Source organism: Nicrophorus vespilloides, unplaced genomic scaffold, assembly GCF_001412225.1.
Source record: "Nicrophorus vespilloides isolate i.1.1-1 unplaced genomic scaffold, Nicve_v1.0, whole genome shotgun sequence".
NCBI classification, from domain to species: Eukaryota; Metazoa; Arthropoda; class Insecta; order Coleoptera; family Silphidae; genus Nicrophorus; species Nicrophorus vespilloides.
The window spans coordinates 641,932-662,701 of NW_017100106.1; the positions used below are offsets into that span (position 1 = coordinate 641,932).

The 20,770-nt window shown below is 30.2% G+C and overlaps 1 protein-coding gene across 3 annotated transcripts in view; it reads left to right on the forward strand.

Moving 5' to 3' along the window:
* LOC108568279 (extracellular sulfatase SULF-1 homolog) overlaps positions 1-20,770 on the forward strand; it is a 103,220-nt gene that overhangs the window by 64,776 nt on the left and 17,674 nt on the right. For all 3 annotated transcript variants that reach the window (XM_017929257.1, XM_017929256.1, XM_017929258.1), the window contains 2 exons: positions 3,337-3,899; positions 19,428-19,579. In XM_017929257.1, the coding sequence (XP_017784746.1) occupies positions 3,491-3,899; positions 19,428-19,579 (561 nt within the window). In that variant the 5' untranslated portion in view covers positions 3,337-3,490. The remainder of the gene's footprint in view (positions 1-3,336; positions 3,900-19,427; positions 19,580-20,770) is intronic.

A 20,770-nucleotide genomic window follows, 5' to 3' on the forward strand; every position in this document is an offset into this window, starting at 1 on the left:
GGAAAATATTACCTGCACTTCTCATCACTTACTGACCTATCTCTGTCCAACGGTTTCTCACAGTTATTTATATATATTTTTTACTGCCGCTGTGATATGCGGTACCTCGAAAGAGGATTAACTCTCCTTTCGGAACTGTTTAAGATGATTATCCCAAGACTCAATAACCAAGGGTGCGAACAGATTGAATACATTTTAATACCTCCAATAAAAAGAAATTCTCTTCTTTTCATTCTCTGCCGCTCTCCTGTACCAAATCTGAGCAGTCTGTATAAAATATGCTTAAGCATTTGCTGCGATACGAAACAATGCGAGAAATTTTGTTTTGAGTCTCTTATTATGATCGCGCGAATTCTGTAATAGCGATAAATAGGTTTTAGGTGAGAACATTCCAAAATTATTTTCATCGTGCGTGTAAACCAGTTCTCCATATGCGGAATGCGGTATTATATAAGACAAGAAAGCAATTTACGACTTAGAACAGTAGTGTAAAAAATTGTCGCGCTGATTACAATTTATGAAAACGATCTTTGCGGTAAAGAGTTTCTCCGTTTGATAAGTTCATTAAAATCAAGCGATTTCATATCTGCAGAGTAATATCAAGTAAAAGCAAGATAGTAGACTTAGTTAAATGTTCATATGCAAATTAAATTGCAAATCAAGCAGGTGCTAAATATATAGGTAACATGTAGCCATTTCACAGGTTTTATGTTGAGCGAGATCAAATGATATATGATTAATTTTATCTGGAACAGTGACATCGCACTGAAAATCCTGTAACGGAGAACTTTCTAATTTATAATAGCTCGCAAATTAAGGTGTTCTGTGATTCGATTTGATTTTTTTTGTGTTCGGTCGTGTCTACATGTATATCTTCGATCAGCAATTTGAGCATTAAATCCGCTTGGTGAGGAATTTATGAATATTCTAATTACCGAGCGGCGCAATACTTTTACACCGCGCAGAACTGTTTTTCAGGCCGACATCTCTGTTTGCCGATAAATAATAACTTTTGCCAATTACCTCCGCATAATGATGTTCATTAAAAGCTATTAAATACATGCTCGAACTCCGTGGGAAATATTTCGATAATTCTACTTGTATTTATTATTGCAGCAGAAAAAAAACGCAGGCAATAACATGAAGCACATTTCGAAATGACTCCAGAAGACAACGTTATGGCAATAATTTATTCATTCATTTCAATTTCTCCCCGAAAGAGAACGGTTAAACATACATACTCTTCTCCGTTTTTACTCTTTGCTCTTTTCCGAGACCCGTTTTATGACTCCCAGTCATAATTTTAATGCATCTGCCGGATTTTACAGTCTATACGTGCCTCGAAATCTAACGAAAATGCATTAGTTCTCAAAATGTAAATAAAAAACTTCTCTTAAATTGTGAAATAAAACATTTTCAGTGAAGCGAAGATAGGAAAGAAATCACAAATGCATCTTTAAAACACTCATAAAATAGTACCTCGCATAGTGCGGTTTGGATCAGTCTGAATTCAGTATAGTTATAGACTATAATATAGAGAATAAGGAAAAAATAGACAAGTATATTTTTTAAATTATATACATATTTCGTATTTTAATATACAACAAACTTATGTCAATATTAAGAGATTAAATAATATTTATACTAACATTAAATCACTATATTTATATAGTATAGTATGCTTCAGTGCTCATGTATTAAGTTCTAAGATACGAATCAGTTGTTCGAAGCCAAATCGACCGGATGGCTACATCATACTAAATATGGATTACTTCCAAATATGCTTCTGTTCAAGACAATATCTAGATAGAAACAACAAAAAAAAAGTAAAAATGAAACCATATTACGTAACCGTAAAATGTGTAAGTCCGTTTTTGGGAATGTCTTGTTCATGTATGCAGTTGCGTTTACCTGTGTTTTTATTTCGTGGTTTACAGAAGTGAAATCCATGGGGAATGCTAGACTACATGCTACTTTTATACCTGGAAATAATTTAATTAAATCGGTGGAGGAAATAACTGAAAGAGAACGTACACGAACTTCAATGTTATCAGAGAGTATCATTTTGGAGCTGAATCGAGCAGAGTTAACTTAATTAACTTCATGAATAAAATATACAATGGATATGTAAAATCAGTCGGGAATGGTAATACTAATAGACTTACAGAATGACAATTTATTAAATGACTTAAAATAGAGTGCTCTTGAATCGGACGTATTTCGTGTTCAGCTGCAAATTAAAAATATGTAGTTCTTATTTCTAAGAACCGTTTCGTTTCTGTTTTGGTAAATAAATATAATTTATAAATAAAAAAGAATAATTGCCTAAAACTTTTTATTTAAAAATAAACTGCGTGTTTAAATCAATATAATTTAGAACTAAATAAAATACAATTTATTTAATCAGTCACTATGTTACGAGTGTTGAAGCGTTAATAGTGGAAAACAACATAATAAAAATATGATCGTGCCTGTAGATTGACTGTGACATTTAGATTCATTTCAATCATGATATTTATTACCATCTGAGATTATATATCAAGATTGAAAATATGAAAGCCGAAGTTGGAAACGCTGCAAAAAATCATCTATAATAACTTCTGTATTCACTGTTACGTAAAGTTAATTTAAATTTCAATTATTTGCATATTATTATTTACATCCATTTTTTCCATTATATAGCATTGTTTATTAGTAGAATATTAAACATTTATTGTAGCACAGTGTTTGTAACAAATTTAAATAGTTACATAACTACTTCAAAGGATAATATGTTAAGTAATTAAACTATGTTGATTATAATACAATAAACTGGTATATTGAAATAGTAAGAATTTCTATTTAATACTTGAAACTGAATATTGGGTCTCGTTTATTTTTTTTTAAAGGGGCGAAATTACACCTGTCAGCTTTGGCCGAACATTTTATATTACAAACAACTGTAGACAAAAGTTGAGAAATTCTGTTATATTGAATACTAATTCAAATTATCGAACATTTCATTTTGGTAATTAATATAAAAATATAATTCTTGATCTATAATCCGAAAGATTTTTTAATAAAGCAATGCTGTTTAAATATAACAACATTACTTTGTTGTTAAATTTATGTTTATCAAAATATAATTTGTTGAAAGTAATTGAAGTTTATGTAGTATTAGAGATATGCACTAGCATGACTAATTCATATCGATTGGTGATGATAAATCAGAAAGTTGTAGGTAATAAAACCATGAGTAAGAAAGTGTTTTATTCATGTTTCATATTCGTTTCGTATCTAATCACAAGTAGATGTTGTTGCGGGATTATTAATGTATTTTTCTCTTTCGTTTTCCAGTTTTAATCAAGAATATGATCATGTGGCGGATAGTAAATATGATATAACGTATCCGGAGAGCACTGAAGCAGGAGTAGCAGAAGGAGCAGGAGGGCTTTCTTTTGTTGTCAAGTATATATAATACATGTGCCGTAATATCTGAGAAGGTGAAATCATGTTTCCGACGGTATTCTACTTAATTGCGCTTTTGGTGTATGTGAACGTGAATGCAGACGTGTTCGCTCATCAGCGGACGAGGAAAATGCTGAATCCGAGTGTGAACCTTCGAGAGCGGAAGCCGAACATAATCCTGATCCTGACCGATGATCAGGACGTGGAACTTGGCTCGCTGAACTTCATGCCGAAGACTTTGCGGTCGATCAGAGATCATGGAGCCGAATTCAGGCATGCCTATGTCACGACTCCGATGTGCTGTCCGTCACGGTCGTCCCTGCTCACGGGGATGTACGTCCATAATCACAACGTTTACACGAACAACGATAATTGCTCCAGCACTCAGTGGCAGGCGACACACGAAACCAGATCTTTTGCTACTTATCTATCCAACGCCGGATACAGAACTGGTAAGTACCATCCCCCATAAGTAAACTTATTTTTCATAACTTGCATTTCGTGATTGTGTCTCTATTTATCTCCAACCCCGTGATCGTTAGCCAGCATTTAAATGTTATTTCTTATAGTATTTTGTTACATGCACATCATAATGATGTACTTTATTAAACCCGATAGTTTTTAAAGAATTTAAAAACTATTTAATTTTCAAATATACTTATATTTGATCATTTAGAAGTGAGAAATATGGATGAAATATTTATTATTATAATAAAAGAATAATAATAAAACAACTATGAAAAAGTATATAATAATATTCATATTATTGTTAATGGTTTATTATAATATAACAGGCATTTTTTTTTGTATATAATTCAAGCCCATATTGATTAAAATCTACTACTGTTTTTTTTTCAATATCATACTCTATTAAGTGAAAATAACTTGTAGATATTTTTTTTTAAATAAAACCTTTTGTGAATTTCTACATTCGTCTTATGATTTGATGCAATTGAGATTAATCAGATTTACTTTATATATTAACATGATTTATTTACTTGAAAGTTTATAACATAAAAGGCAAAATAAATAAAAGATTAAACTTATAAAACTACACAATTATATGACAGTTACCTATATGTTTAAACTGTGAAAGAAAACAAAACAAAGAAATCAATAAATGTTTTTCATAGATCGTTGTTAGTAATCCTTATATTTAATAACACATGAACAAATGTATATGTGACTGCAAATTATAATTTTTTTTTTTGTAAATAAATCATACATTTACAATAATAATAATTATTATAAATAGCTATTAATATTCTAATAACAACATATGCGTTTGGCCGAAGGATAAAAAAAGTAACTCACAGCAAGTATGTTTTTCATTTCGTCGGCATGAAAATAAAAGCAGAAATAAATCCGCATTTATTGCTCAATTCCCTGTTCTGGGGGAAACTTCAAACTTGTTTGCGTTGTAGACAGAAAATTATGAATCATTATTAAATTACGAGGCTTTGAAGTGGTGACGATTAAAATCAAATTAAAATCTCCTCCTCGTTATGGAGAATGAAAAAAAGGAAGCTTCCCACTCGTGTAAACTCATTAAGTAGTTTACCTTTTCTCGGTAACAACTTTTACACCCAACAAAACGAAACAACAAGAAAATGTACGAACACTTTATAAAAAATGAGAGCATTTAAAATATCAATAATTTTACATTTATTTTGTGTGTATTATTATCGTATGATCAAATAAAATAGTATACAGAAATACCTAGGACTGTTCCACAGTAGTACTCATTTTTTAGAATTTATTTATATTTGTTTTGTAATTTTCAAATCATGCAATGGTCAATCGAAGCATTACTATGTGTAGTATTGCTGAAATACAAAACCGTATAATAAGTAATGTTCATAATTTATTATTAACGGTTATAGTTGAATTTCTTCATTTTATTTTCTTCATAAAAGTTAAGCTGGAAGCTATTTATATTTCCACAATAAATATATAGTTTCTAATAATCTATATCATTGAAACGGCAGTACTAAATATTATTATTTCACTATTAATCTTGAAATATCTGTGAAGCTGGCGCGTATTAAAAATGTGAAGTAGTTTGATGTAATGAAATACGTGCCTTATATTTTATGTATTTCTTACTATTTATGGCTGTTTATAAGATACACATCCTTGGGAATATCTGCTGCATGATATCCATTTGATCTTGATTTGTTGTTTATTCCATATCATACGTTCGACGTCCGACAGTAAAAAGGCGAGACCGTGCGACCAGTCCATCCTCTGCAAATTCATATTAAAATATTACTTAAGATACTTTCTTGCATTTCTGCTTTAAGAAAATCTACTTAATTCTTTAATTAATCTATTTCGTCGCTATTAATTTAATAACAAATAATATTATTCGAAACTAGTTTTACATTATTTAAATATAGTAAAATATCTTTAAATTGGATATTTATGAAAATGAACACAATAGCCATTATCTATCTTAAAACAAAAAATAGTTTATGTAAAAATATAAATACACAACAATGTTGTTATATTATTATTTTATCATTTATTGTATTATATATATTTAAAATGATTTCAATATACTTAAGTACATCAATACCCCGTATAGTGTAGCTTCGATCAGTGCGGATACTATAGTACGATTTAAAAATTTCAAAAAAAAAATATGTTTAAATTTAGCAAAATTAAAAGTGATTGAAAAATTAGTATACAAAAACAGGTCTTTGTTGTGCTATTATAAAATGCTCAATTAGTCCGGTTTCAAACAGATCCCGGACATTCATTTTTATATTAAAATGATAATGTTTTTGGTTAATGTTATTTTAAGCTAATAATATTGTTCACATTAAAATATAATTCATATTTACAATTTGCAATTTATATTTGTAGATTTATAATAGGTCTTCGTTAATCTATTTTCACCTCATAGTGAAATGTTTTGCACTCCATATAAATCAAGGTTGATTTAATGGTTATAGAAATAAATTCTCGTTCTTAACGGAACTGCAGTTACGCATTACACTTTATCCAAATATTATGCACGTTAGAAAAACAGTTTTGTTTTCGCTTTTCATAAATAAAGTTATAAAATTCGACGTACTTGAAAAGCTATTATTGGCCTTTAATAATTTAATAACTAAAATAATATATTTTTTTATTATGTTATAGTATATTTAATTTACAATCTCATTCCTGCGAACATTAATTAAATCTAATGGCAGTAGACATTTGTTATTCTTTTTGTAAACTTTCCAATTGAAGTTTTTACCATCATATTATTCTGTAATTTGTTGGTTGACTGCCGTCTTATAGGTTAATTTCAGTATATTGATGCTCTGCGATTTGTCTGTGTATTTGCTGCTATCATTAAAACTGTCATTGTCCATTGACTTGGCAGAATGTACATATGATGTAACTCTTTTATTTGACTGTCAATACATGATGAACGATGGCCCTATTACTGCAAGCACCAAGAGGGCTCACAAAGGACCTGGCTCGACCAGAATTCGAACCGGCGCCCACGACTTGACCATTCGGCTATTAGTCGCCCTCTACAAAAATAGAGTTTTTTTTATTAAACATTACACTTCTGGTTGAGAAAAGTCAATAACAATATTTACACTAAATTAAGTTAATTAGTTGTAATACTTAAGGTGCTTTTTATTCATACTAATTTTTCAAAATTCAGTTCTAAAGTTGAAATGCTTGATCTAAACTTCTTAATTAATTTATTGAATTTTTATGAGTGTTTATATTATAGTAAATATATGTACTAGTTTACATAATGGAGTATTACATGCAGTATTTAGTATTTATGTACTTAGTAATTCAACAACTAGATTTGCATGAATTTGACCACAATCAAATAATTGTTAGTAATAATGAGTAATGGTTATTTTTCATTGAAGATAACTTGACCCTAAGCGTGATCATTTATCAAATACAATTTTCTTTCCTATCCAATAGTAATTTTCTTTTAATCCAGCCAGCCGGTCGAATCTGTCAGATAAATTATTGTGTAAAGTCGTAATTATCGTTCGACGAACAAGCTGCATTGTATGGAATATACGGAAACGTTCAGTCAAATTAATAACTGCAAATTTTTCTACATTGATCGATGCAAAAGCACGTCAATTTTGATGCTGATTAATTATCACCTAATGGCTAGGAAAATGAAGTTTAAATGTGATTTATTACCGTTTAATAGATTCACTCTTTTGGTATATTTTTTGTGTGTGTTCAAATGGTCATAACCGGGACGGATGCACTGTTGACTTTGACAGCCAAATTCCACTTACATTCTGATCGCTCCGTTACGCAATCCCTTTCATGGAGTCGAGGACACCACGCATCCATCGTGTCCATTCGAACTTTAAGTATACAAAAAAAATAAATGTGTATAGCACGTACGTCGTGTGGGCATTCATATTTAAGGTGTTTTATGAATCAGCTGCACCACGTGGGACTTGCCACTTAATTGCTTCCTAATTATTATGCCTTCGTGGAGGCGAGCGAAGCGATTTCACATATGTTTGACAAACAGAAATAATAGAACGGGATGAAACGTGGACAAAAGCCGAAACAAAACAGTTATTTTTTACTCTCTTTCTGCTTCAATAAAAAAAACGAGAGTCAAAAGTATGGTATGTTTTAAGCTCGGTTCGGTTACCAGGAATTTCGATGTCGAAACGTTTGTGTAATTGAATGTATGATTTATATATGTTACCTAGTGCATATGCGTCTGATTTGAAATGCCAGTCAGCTTTTGCAGAATAATAGTTTCAACGGAATAGAAAATATCGCATCGACTTGTTCTTTTTCCTTTTTCAATGTATGCTTTCAGTTTGCAGAAGGAAGCACGTTTATGGTATTGTTATTACGTTCCAAAAAATATATATGTTATATTTTACATTTTACACCAGTCTGGATCGCACGAAACTTACAATTTTCTAACGTATTTCACATTCATATTAAATTCAACTTTATTTAACAGCAAAACTACTTTGCATATTACTAAAATATAACAAAATTTTATAAAAAAAAATGTACCAATGTTTGTGAAAACATAATTGATTATAAAATAGAATTTTATATTAGTAAGTATAACTTATAAATTACACAACATGTTTTTTAATACAATTTGAAAGCGATTAATTAAAATATTTTTTACTTATAACGAAGTTTTGCATAATTTTACAAAATGTTATATACTTTTTAATCAGCTTGTGGAAGTTTCTTTATAAAGAATTTATGTTAAAGCAAATAATGAGTATTATTATTTAATATAATTTAATTCTTTTAATAAATAATATAAGTGCTACATAACATCAATTTCTGGTATAAAATGTTGATGCACTAAGAACAAACATCTGCCGTATAATTTTCAATTTGTTTATGTCATAACCAGTCAGTGGATTTCCATAATACACTTTTACAAAAAATATCAGCTATTTTTTCAATTTGTCGATAAAAAACAATTTAAATTACAAATATCTGAACAATGTTCATTAAAAAGGAAGTGATTACATCAATGATATTTTTGTATTCAGCGTATGATTATATGGAAAGAGTATAAATAGAATAACGATTTTATCTGACATAAAGTCATTACTTACTATTAATGTGTTTGAGATGAAACTTTTTAATGCATAAAATGTTTCAATATAAAATGCACGATGCTATGCATTTAACATGATACCGATTCCGGTCACGTTCATATAAAAATATGACTCTCATTAGTTAGTTCGGTCATTTTTGTGACAATATGAGATGATATATACTGGGTGCTTACAAATTACGTACTACAATGGAGCAGTGTGTTTCTGTTATCGTTTATTTCGTAATGAGAATACGTACTGGTGTATTTATATAATTTTCTTTTCTTATAGTTTTACTGCTATTTCTTTTTGTTGCTGCTTATTTTGCAAGAAAATTGTTTTCGCTTTTGGCCTCTTTTAATGTCCACGCTGTAACTGCTGCTTTTATAGCGGCCGCGGAAATTTATTGTCCATTTCATAGATGGCGAACGGCAATTACATAACCATAATGTGTTATAAATGACAGCTTGTACGTATTTTATGGTCAACCTTGCAAGTTCGGCTGCAAAAGAGGCTAAATAGTATTTTATTGTAATGCATATATTACAGGCTAAGTATCTTGCACAAATACAAATTTTCTTCCTGATATCCACACTCGTATTCATATTCATAAGTTATATCGACTTTGTATAAGAAATCAAGAAATACAGTAGTTGTATGACGTTTTATTATATCTAGACTTATTAAAACAAATATTAATAATTAAACTAAATTGGTAAATGTTGTATAGATATATTTATTGAATAGTTATTTTATACGGAAAACAAGTTTTGGTAACACTGTAATGAAGTCAATAGGTTACACATATAACAAAAATAACAAAACGATCAATGTTAATAGTAATACCTCACTCAATAAGTTCATAGGATAACTGATAAAACAACAACTTTTGGGCAATATTCAACTTTATTCATTAACATAGTCTCCTTCAAGAGTGATACCTTCATTCCAACGCTTCTCTAACATTTCGATACTTTTCTTATCTTTGGCCTTAAAATACGGCTTCACTCTATGCTGTCCATTCAATTGACGACCGATTTGACTCTGGAGTGTAGTGGTGTATCCAGGTTTCATCCATTGATATCGCCATTGTAATCGCATGAAAAAATCCTTTTTATTTCGCTTGAACAGCTCCAACCAGCACTCGGAATCATCAACTTGTTGCTGTTTTTGGTCCACTTTGAGCTTGAATCCATTTCGAACATAGCTTTCTCATAATCAAATGTTCATACAAAATGATGAATACACTGCCTTCTGGTATCATCAGGGTGTCAGCTATCTCACTCAACTTCAATTTACAATTGGCCAAACCCATTTTGTGGACTTTTTATGTTTTCTGCAACAATTGCGGAATTTGGGCGACCAGAGTGTTCAGCACTTCTCTACCATTTGTCTCTACGGAGAAGAATCTCCATAACACTTATCAAGCCATTACTTTGTTTGAACGGTATATTTTTTTTTCATAAAAAAGCAATGTTTTATCAACACACGAAATTCAGATTTTTCAATTGTTTTGAAATTTACAAAAATAGCTTATGTACTAAACGTAAAATTGCCATGCAATTTTGACAGGCGTCGTTTGAAGGTTGGTAATTCCTAAAGATCATATGGATTTGTCGATAGAGGCGTCATCTATATGTCTTCCTACGAACTTATTAAGTGAGGTGTTATATACTTTTAATAATATAATGAGCGGAAAAACTCTGATGAGTAGTTCTTAAAAAAGATTATTAATTATTGGAATTATCAATATACTAACTATAAAGCCTCTCTCTACCAGACATATTTATTTTATTTTGTATGATGGATGGCATTAACTTTATTATTATAATAATATATCAAACATAATTAAACTAATATGAAGTTATCTCAGATTAATTTCATTTATATCATAGTTTTCATATATGCAGCAAAATAGAATAATTTTTAATAACATTCAATGACATGCATAGAAACAATCAGTTTTATGTACAAAAAACATTTTGACTTAAATTCAATTTCACAGTTTATTTTCTATATACATTATTTATTATAACTATAATTAAAGCAACAGTAATTAAAAATAAATATATAATAGTATATAATAAAATAAATATATATTAGTAAAATAGATTTTTTTATGTGAATATAAATTTAATCATTTAAAATATATCATATTTATAAAATAAAGAATATTTCTATTAAGATAATTCAATTAAAGTACTTATATCAGTATAATATTTGTAATACATATTCTAAACAAGATAATTAGTCAGTTATGTAGAAGCGAATACAATTAATTGCCTCATTTAGGAAGTATTTTGAGAAATTAGTTAACTGTTAATTGATTATTGATGTTTGCTTAAATTTCATATAAAAATTATATTATTTCAATCTTACTTTACACTATAACTAGTGATGTCGTTTATTTTTCTTGTTATTTTTTCATCTTTTAATAACTGTTAGTGAGGTGGCCATGAACCAAAGCTTGTATTGGCTCCGTTATGTCTGTCTCTTTAGCTTCTCTTCTCGCTGTGATGTATTTTGCTTGCTTCTTTTCTTCCTTTCATTCTAGCATACGGCGGCTCTTCAAACGGTAATATACCTTTTGGCATTAGGAAATGCCGGGAATTTAATAAAAGTAGAACCGAATCATCGCCGGTCTCAGCTAAACCAAAAAAAGAGAGGCCAACTCGGGAAAGTTAGGCGGAGGCTTCGAAATGCAATGCCTATCTGTATGTTAAATTGTTAAACTTTTCGGCGATATTGTTTTAATAAAAACGAAAAGCTCATGCTGAGATTAATTAAGCTCACCGACGAACGCATCTCAAAAAACGCAACCCCGGAGTGTGCTGCTTTCTCACACATGCCACGATTAATTAACAATTGACATGCAAAGTCAGCAAATACCCGGAATCCGCAATAACTTTCTCGACGAATTTTATCGTCAACCGTTTTAATACATTATTATGCAAAGACGTACAATTACGCATAAACTTTTATACCGATTGGAAGTTTACGATCCATATTTTATAAATTGTAATTATTATAACTCAATGTTTTATTATAATCTATCTATTCAAAAGTCAATACATTTTTAAGGTGTATAAAATAATAATAAAAGTCAGTAATGAATCAAGCAACAAATATTTAGTAATAATTGAAAATTTAATATATTTTAGAATTGAAAACTAAATTCTGATTAATGCAAAAACTTCTATTGGCTAAGTAACTTATCAAGTAACGTTAATCGAACTAGACAAGTAGTGGATGACGCGTATCTAAGACACCCCTATATGTACTAACATACATTTTAATTCTGGTATATAGTGTGTAAAGGCTTTTAAAGATGTCAATCCCCTCATAAAATACTACCTATCCTTATACATTTATCATTTTCTTTGTTTATCAGATCTATGTCTGCTGGCCAGAAAATAAACGCATAAAAAAAACTCATAATGAAAAATTAGCATATGCAAAGATGGCTATATTTATGAAATTGTAAAATAATAAACACTACATAATGTACATTCTAAAAGTGAAGTTAAAATAACAGTTCAAAATGTATATAAAATACTTTCTTCAACGTAAACGAATTATTTTTTTTACAAGAAACCATAATAAATTAATCGTTCCACAAATTCAGTGTTTAAACTATACATATAATTTTTTTTAAATATATTTAAACTTACTTTATTATTTATTTGTACCAAAATATTTTCATTACATCATTTATATATAATGAAAAGAAAATAATATTTTCTAAATATTTGTAGTTAAGATTGTAGAATATCTTGTTATCAGATAAATCACAACATAAATTGGAAATATTAATATTTCAATTATAAAAAAAACTATACAAATATAATGGCAATGAACATTTATAATGATCTATTGAACTGACGTGAAAATTAGTTTGCAAGTAGTTTTATATTATTCAATAGTGTATTGTAGCTTAGATAAATCTGTAATATGATCTAATATGGTAATTCCAATTGTGAACTCAATTCAGGTCAAATATTTTAGTAACGCCAAGATGGATTGCACAACTTGATTGATGAGCTTGCATCCAGAGCTGACGACTTGAAAGTGGTACAATTGATTTATATACTGGCTCTAATATAAATCATCGTAGATCACTAGATTACAATTATGCAAAACGCACATCAGTGAACATACTATCCAACTAACTGTGCTCAGTATTTATAAACCAGGAATAATTGTATATAACGACGCTTCTTTGCTTATGCTACTTTGCATTCGCACTTGTTCTCTATTAAAAATGACATTTCTACGTAATTGAGGAGAAAAGCAATTCAATAATCATAGAAATGATTACCATTTTATAGAAACAAGTTTATTTTTGTTTATTTGCTATAATTTATGATTTAATGATTATAATATTATTATGCTTTATCATATTTTGTTAACGTTCAAAAACTAATTAAAATTTGCACATAAATTTCTAAATCCTATGAATCTAAAGAGAGTATCGTAATATAATCATAAGACGCAGTTTAGAGAGCTTACATGGACGGAGGCCGATCTAAAATTAAATCACGTAATTTCTGGAATTTTACTATGTATATGATATTTGGCGCCTCATAGAAGACGGTAGCGTTTGCATGTTATCGAAATATAATATAAATATAGCTTCCCACATAATCGAATTTGAAATTGTACTTTACCCAATATTATTGGTAATGGTTATCAACTTTCAATCTGAACACTCAACAACATTGAAGTTATATAAAAACATGTTTAATTTTAAAACATACGTTTTGACGTTGTCCACGTTTGATGTAATTTTTAAGCAAATCAATTTTAAAAAGATTGTTATTATTGTTATTAATTGAAATGAATGAGTTTAACTATTCTATACTTTTGATGCGAATTCATTGTTATTTTCTTTTGAAACTTGCTATTTTCCCTCGCTCTTCTTTTATAAATTATATAATTACAGTCCGAGTTTCCAAGAGCTGAATTCGCATCAACAGTTCTCTCCAGGGAGACGGGCGCAGATATATATTTTGATTTAATTAACACCGAAACTCAATTACTAAAATTTCAATTAAAACTTATTATGAAAGAAAGACAATTTCCATTGAGAGCTCCTCCCTTCAGGAATATAATTTAAGAATAACGCATTTGGTAATGGGCCTTGAAACGTAAATGGCAAAAAACAATTACGAGAGGGTTGGATTTTCATAACCGGTTTTTTTTGGTCAAATTTGTGAATTTCGAAAAGGATTTTTTAAATTGAAAAATTCAAATTTTAGAATTGAGAATTAATGTGTAAAACTTAATAATAATTTGTTGAAACGGACAATATATTTTCAATAAACCGCACAAAAAGACACTTTACTGCAAAGGAAAAAATAAACGATGATTTTTTGTGTTCCTTAATTAAAATTTTGTTTGCTTTAAAATTTTCAAAAACTGCTGTTTCCATACAAAAATTTATTGAATTAAAAGCGTTTTCAATTTTCGTGCACATTTTATGCGATGTAGAGTTTGAATTTTTTAAAACTAATGAGAAACACTGCTTTCCACTACTTTCAGTAACAGGAGTAGCGTAATAAAGATAAAGATTAATGAGAAAAGAATGCACTGTGAGTAGTAATCTCGGGATATCAACTTACAGCATTGCCCGAGAGGAAGTGCATAATGGACTAATAGAAAATGACGAGTACTGTGTTTTTAATTTAAGTGTATTATGGAAGTTGCTATGACCTGAAACAAAAAGAGTATATTTCATAACTTGGGTTTGGTCGAATGTAAATCAACTTTACAAACTTTTTCGCTTCAAAGCACCGGATGAAATGAGAAACTAAAAAACATAAATAGCATGAATCATAAGATTGGTTTTGTTAATGATGTATGTGGGACAACGAATGTCCCTTTTCACCTCAGCTGAAGTTGCTCAATTTTGTACTTTCGGAATGGCCTTAATTTGCTTATACCAGACCGGAAATTGCCGTCACTTTCAAATAACCCGGAAAGCAACTAAAAATACTTATTTATTTTTCCTTTAGCTAGGCCTTATAATTCTACAAAAAATATGTACACTTAAATTAGCATGTAACAATAAACAATTAACAATAAAATTAATAATGTACATAAATTATTGAAAATAGCAAAACTGAACATTTAATTATTTAAAAATTTAAATGAAATGTTTTTTATGAATTACGTTTAGTGATTTTATATAAGTAAAAGTAAATAATTTGAACAAAGTCGCTTATTTAACTGTAATTATTCTCATGCAATATATCACAATTTTAAAGATCCAAGTAAATTTAACATAAATAATATATTTTACTCGTTATTTGCAATTTGAAACTTCTTGGATTTTAATCCTAACTTGGGAAAATAAATCCCACTTGTTGTTAAAAATAACATGTTGTTTCCAATATATGAAACACGGTTATTTCTGTAGTCAACACGAACAAAGGTTTGTTTTTTACATTTCAAGGAAGGTTCTATAATTTATTATTCATTTTAACTGCAATAAAATCTAGTACGATGACGTTTATCTCTTACTATGAATGCTACAACCAAACAGGAAAAAAATTCGTAAATGAAATTATCTAAATTATATACTAAAATTACCGGCAATTGGAGTTTAGAATTGTCGCGAATTGAATAATGAAACGTCCCATTCTTTTCTGTTCCAAATTTATATGTAGGTTGGGAGGAAGTTATCGTTTGATCGAGATTATTAATTGAAAGGTAAAGATGTTTCTGCTTTCTGTAATCTATGTAAATAAAATAAGTTTTAATATAAGAGAAATTATATAAATAATTACAGACATATAAAATATTGACCTGTTCTGCCCATTTAAAAGATTAATCTTGTTAACTATATAATACAAAATGAAATTGCATTAATTTGTCTTTGATGACATTAAAAGTTGATATAATTAAAATACTAATTGCGAAAATCCATTTCCTAATAAGAATTAATAATTAAAGTTTAGTTATCTGAATGCAAGATCATATATTGCACAGGAAATGATGTAATATAATCTATAATAATAACAACTGTATAATGCGGCGTTGCTCGACCTAACTTTATGATTTTAATTTTATTAAATTAGTTATTCACGAGCGAAGAAGTGCATAGACCACGAGAGATTATCATGTTGCTTCGCACGGTTTGAGGTAGGAATGAGTAATGTCATTTCATTAAGTTCACGCCTGATAATCAAGTGGAAATAGATGTGTGCGAACAGAGTTTCAATTTATTCCTTTCATTCGTAATGATTCAATAAATGAGCTGCAAGGAAATCACTAAACTCAAACTATCCAGCCACTGATTAATATGTCACGGACCGTAAATTAAATAATATTTCTATTAAAGTGGAATAGTTTATAGCAGATAGAGAGGAGCAGATGGAGATGGCTATGAAGATGAAACAGGATTACAAGTTGTTCCGAAGCTGTTATTACTGAATAGATTAACGAGATAATGACAAGTTGACAAATGTTTTGTTTTGTGGAGATTATGGTAATCGGTGGCGGCTGTAACGAGTTGTAATAGTGAAATTTCGCCGGTTTAAAGTCCGCAATGTGGTCGTCGTTGTTGTCTTCTTCCATACCATTCCGACCAGACGACACGTGTTAAAGGGGGCACGTGGGCACCGAAAGGAAATTACGTCCACCTACGCTCGCGCACACCATCATCCTCTCAATTATTTTATAGACCCAGACTGCTTCCGCCACTAACAAACTAACTCACTCACTCCCCAAACAAGAATCAAAAAAATAAACAAACATCGTTTATCAGAATTATTGGGTTAAGTCCGTAATCCAATTTTCTGCAAGAAGCGGAAGCTTGATTTCCTCCATTCTTGCTCTCTAACAAAGAGAATAAAAACACACATACACTTTCTTGCAATGGTGGAAAATAAAGAAGAATCGATTCCTCGGACCGGAGATCTACCGTACTATTTACCGGTTTTATTACGTGATTTGCCCGAATCAAAACTTCTACTCTTTTTTTTGTTCCTGATGAGGGTTAATCCGCAAACGAACGCTAAGCCAAGAAACCGATGCAATCGTTTGATTTGTAATCAATTGTAAAGAATATATTTATAGAATATATGTACCAAACCTTTATTTAATTGTAATTTAATAAAACAAATAAACAAATTTTAAGTTGTATTTATAGTAATTTCCATTATAATATATGCTTTATATAACACAGAAATATTAAGTTGTGATGAAGGTCCTGGCTCTTCTGATATTTCTGTTTTTTGACAATAAAATCGTCTTGAGGCAGGCATTTATCGCTTTTGTCGAAGGCGATCGAACCGAAAACTCCTCTTCTTGCTTTTGCACTCGGTAATATATACGAATCATTTCAAAATCAATAATTTGAATCCGGATAAATTTTGAGCTTTTTAAAGTTACCAGCAAACCGCATTATAGTGTAAATCGAGACTGAGGCAAACGAGGTTTTACTGTATTTCCTTTATAAATAGAACATATAAAGTCTCAGCAATCACATTTAAAGAGATATCGATCCTAAAATCTTTAGACCATTCAACTTCATTATTAATAAATGTAAGGAAATCAGCATTACAAAACAACATATACAGAAATAAAAATAACATAATAAATATATATAATTTCAAAAAAGTCAACTGATACAAAGGGCTATTGACCATAGGTTTTTCTGCCCTATTTCTAATATTATTTAGATATAATAAATATTGTAATAATATACACATTTAAGATGTTTTATATATGGCATTAATCTTGCTGTGTTTGAACCGTATTTATTAATTATTATGTATTTCCATTCGGCAGAAAATATACCTTGATTATATGGTCACTCATAAGCAAATCCAGTAAAATATGTCCTGTTTTGTTTTAACACTTTTCTTGTATATTTTTAATTGAAAATATTGATTTATTTATTAATCAATCAATCAACATATGCGCTAAACAATATTCCGATTTACGTATTTCTATTTAAAAAATATTAATCTCTTATTCTATCCACAAAAAAAAATTAAATAAGTTTTGTCGATATTACAATTAAAGATGATCACAGCTTTTCAAAAGAAAAAGTATACACGTTGCCAGAAATCGATCTTAAGCTGATTACGTATGCAGAGAAACAGGGCTACATCAAATGGCGGATGCACTTTGCACCACCTTTGAATTCCTCATTTGAAACAGATTTGTATGTGTGGGCGAGGCCGTAATTTATTGATTGCATGAGATTAAAGACCCATTTGAATAATTTCTAATTCAAATCAAGTGGTCGGACTGTGTACGGAAAGCGGATGATGATTAGGATAGAGAAAAGGCAAAATGTTGGGTAGTAGAGAAGCTAATCTTCGCTCCCTTCATTCATCCCTGAAAGGTTTCCCGTGTTTCCCTGAAGCAATCTATTATTAGATCGCATAGAGGAAAAGGGAAACAAAATACAATCTCGGACAAAAGGAGTAACGAAAATAGGGGAAGGGGATAAATATAATATAAATATTATTGGATTCGGGAAAGTCACGCGAGATGATTTCTGCTTTTTCTGATCCGTTCAATATTGAACGTAATTGTTTGAGTTCCTGTCGATATTAAATTGTAGCATTTGTTGCATTATAATCTATTGCATTTGGACAACAATGGGGCTAACATGTTTTCGATTCATTGCGGCACGAGTTATTTGTCCTTTTTTTCTTCTATTTGCTTTCTTACATATTCTTCTTATTCTCTCCACTTGTACGCACGATTAAATGTGGCTTATGAATGTATGCAGAAGACACACCTAATATATACGTACCGACAAGTAACAATAATTCAATTCAATATGATTGTCGATTGTTGTTTGTCTCGTTCTCCGACAGTCGTAAGCTTTACCTTTCAATCGATTCGAATTGCATTATTATCCGAATGATACTTAGTAGACGATTCTGGTGATGATTTCAAGTTGGTTGGAGAATGGCTTTTTTTTCTTTGGAGTAGACATCGGTTTGGCGATAATCGTTGGTCCGTTGGTCGGTCTGCCGAGCAGCGATTTCCAGTTTTCTCCTTTCCTCCTCGCCCAAGACACGATAATGGGAACGCGATAATGGTTAATTACACGGATCATATCATGGGAGGCCACAATTTATGGCCAAGCGCTCGTAAAAACGAAAATCATTTCAATTTCACCCCGACTGACCAACCACTCTTCAACGAATTCACTGTTATGTCCTGCGAGAGTCGTGTAGCAGAAAATTGCACACGCCGAACCTAGCATTATTAACACCTGCCAAGTGCGAATTAAGTCTTCTTTAGGGTGTTACTAAGTCACGTCTGCCAACTGTTGATTGCCATGTATCCGGCTAATTCTGCGCGGTGCACTTTTTAATTAAATGTTTTCATTTTTATTTTGTTGCACCTTCCTCACGTTTGCTGTTTGCTTTGTTTCAGGCTACTTCGGGAAATATTTGAATAAGTATAACGGCTCTTATATTCCGCCTGGCTGGAGGGAATGGGGCGGCCTCATTATGAACTCCAAATTTTACAATTACTCCATCAACATGAATGGCAAGAAAATTAAGCACGGATTCGATTACGGCAAGGTAAGTCCTTTTTTCCTTTCTTCCTCTACTTCTTCTTTTTTAAGCTTATAAATTGATCCAGCATAATTATCTACTTCGTTACCATCGAACTAAGGTTGTAATTACGTTTTAGTATACAAATGTATTTACTATGCGCGATTTTAATTAGTACTATAAATGCTGCGGATTAAAAATAATCAGTAGGTTACTGAGTGTAAATCATTGGTCTTCGTCTATCACTGGAACTTCAGGCATCTGAGAACCGTTGCATTTGCTATACTCTACACATATAGAAATGTATTCTATTTGCATATATACTACTTTACTACACCTGTAATTGATTTAAAATTCGATAAAGCGGCAACATCTAAAAGTAGCTAATATATACTTTACTCAAGACACTATCTATTTTATAACAGAGAGTGGTGTTCAATCAATATTTACACGATTTAAAAAAAGATTATCATATTTCATAAAGGCAACAACTTATTTTTTATTACACTACATCTAACATTTTAATCATGACGTTGGTTTCAAAATACACATGGAAATAAGAAAAATAACATTTTTTGTTTAATATTTGACTATTAATAGACATACAGATGATGTGCATAATTTAAAAAATATTTTAAAATATTGAATTTTCTTATTTGTTTAAAATATACAATTAAATTTTACACAATAAATTTACTAGCCAAATGCTATTTAATTTTATTATAGCTTCGTTTGAATTAAAACCAACTTGAAATTAGTTTGCAAATTAAAATATTTATCTTGGATTTTATAAATTCTGTGTTTTGGAATTTCAAACATATTGATGCAATTATATCTATAAATACATATCAGTACTGATTTAATATCGGACGTGCTAAAAACAGTCTATTAATCATTCGCAAACTTTTTATTTACTTCGTATTATTTTTTTAAAGAAATATCCACATTTCTCTAAGCTTTTTTCTTGTGTTGTGAACGAAGATCATAGAATTCTTGATGATTTTTTTTGTGGTGTTTGACAGTCGAGTAATAAATTAAGTCGGAACGAGATGAAAACGTAAGCTTCCGGCGCCAGGGAAGGATGGATAAGTGGCGATCAAAAAGCCACTATGATAAAACAGAGCCAAAGACAAATTGCACCGAAGCAATCATTAGTTTACGCACGATGACACTGCGACTATAAATCAGAATGCGTCACATTGTGCTCTGCGTGGTTGC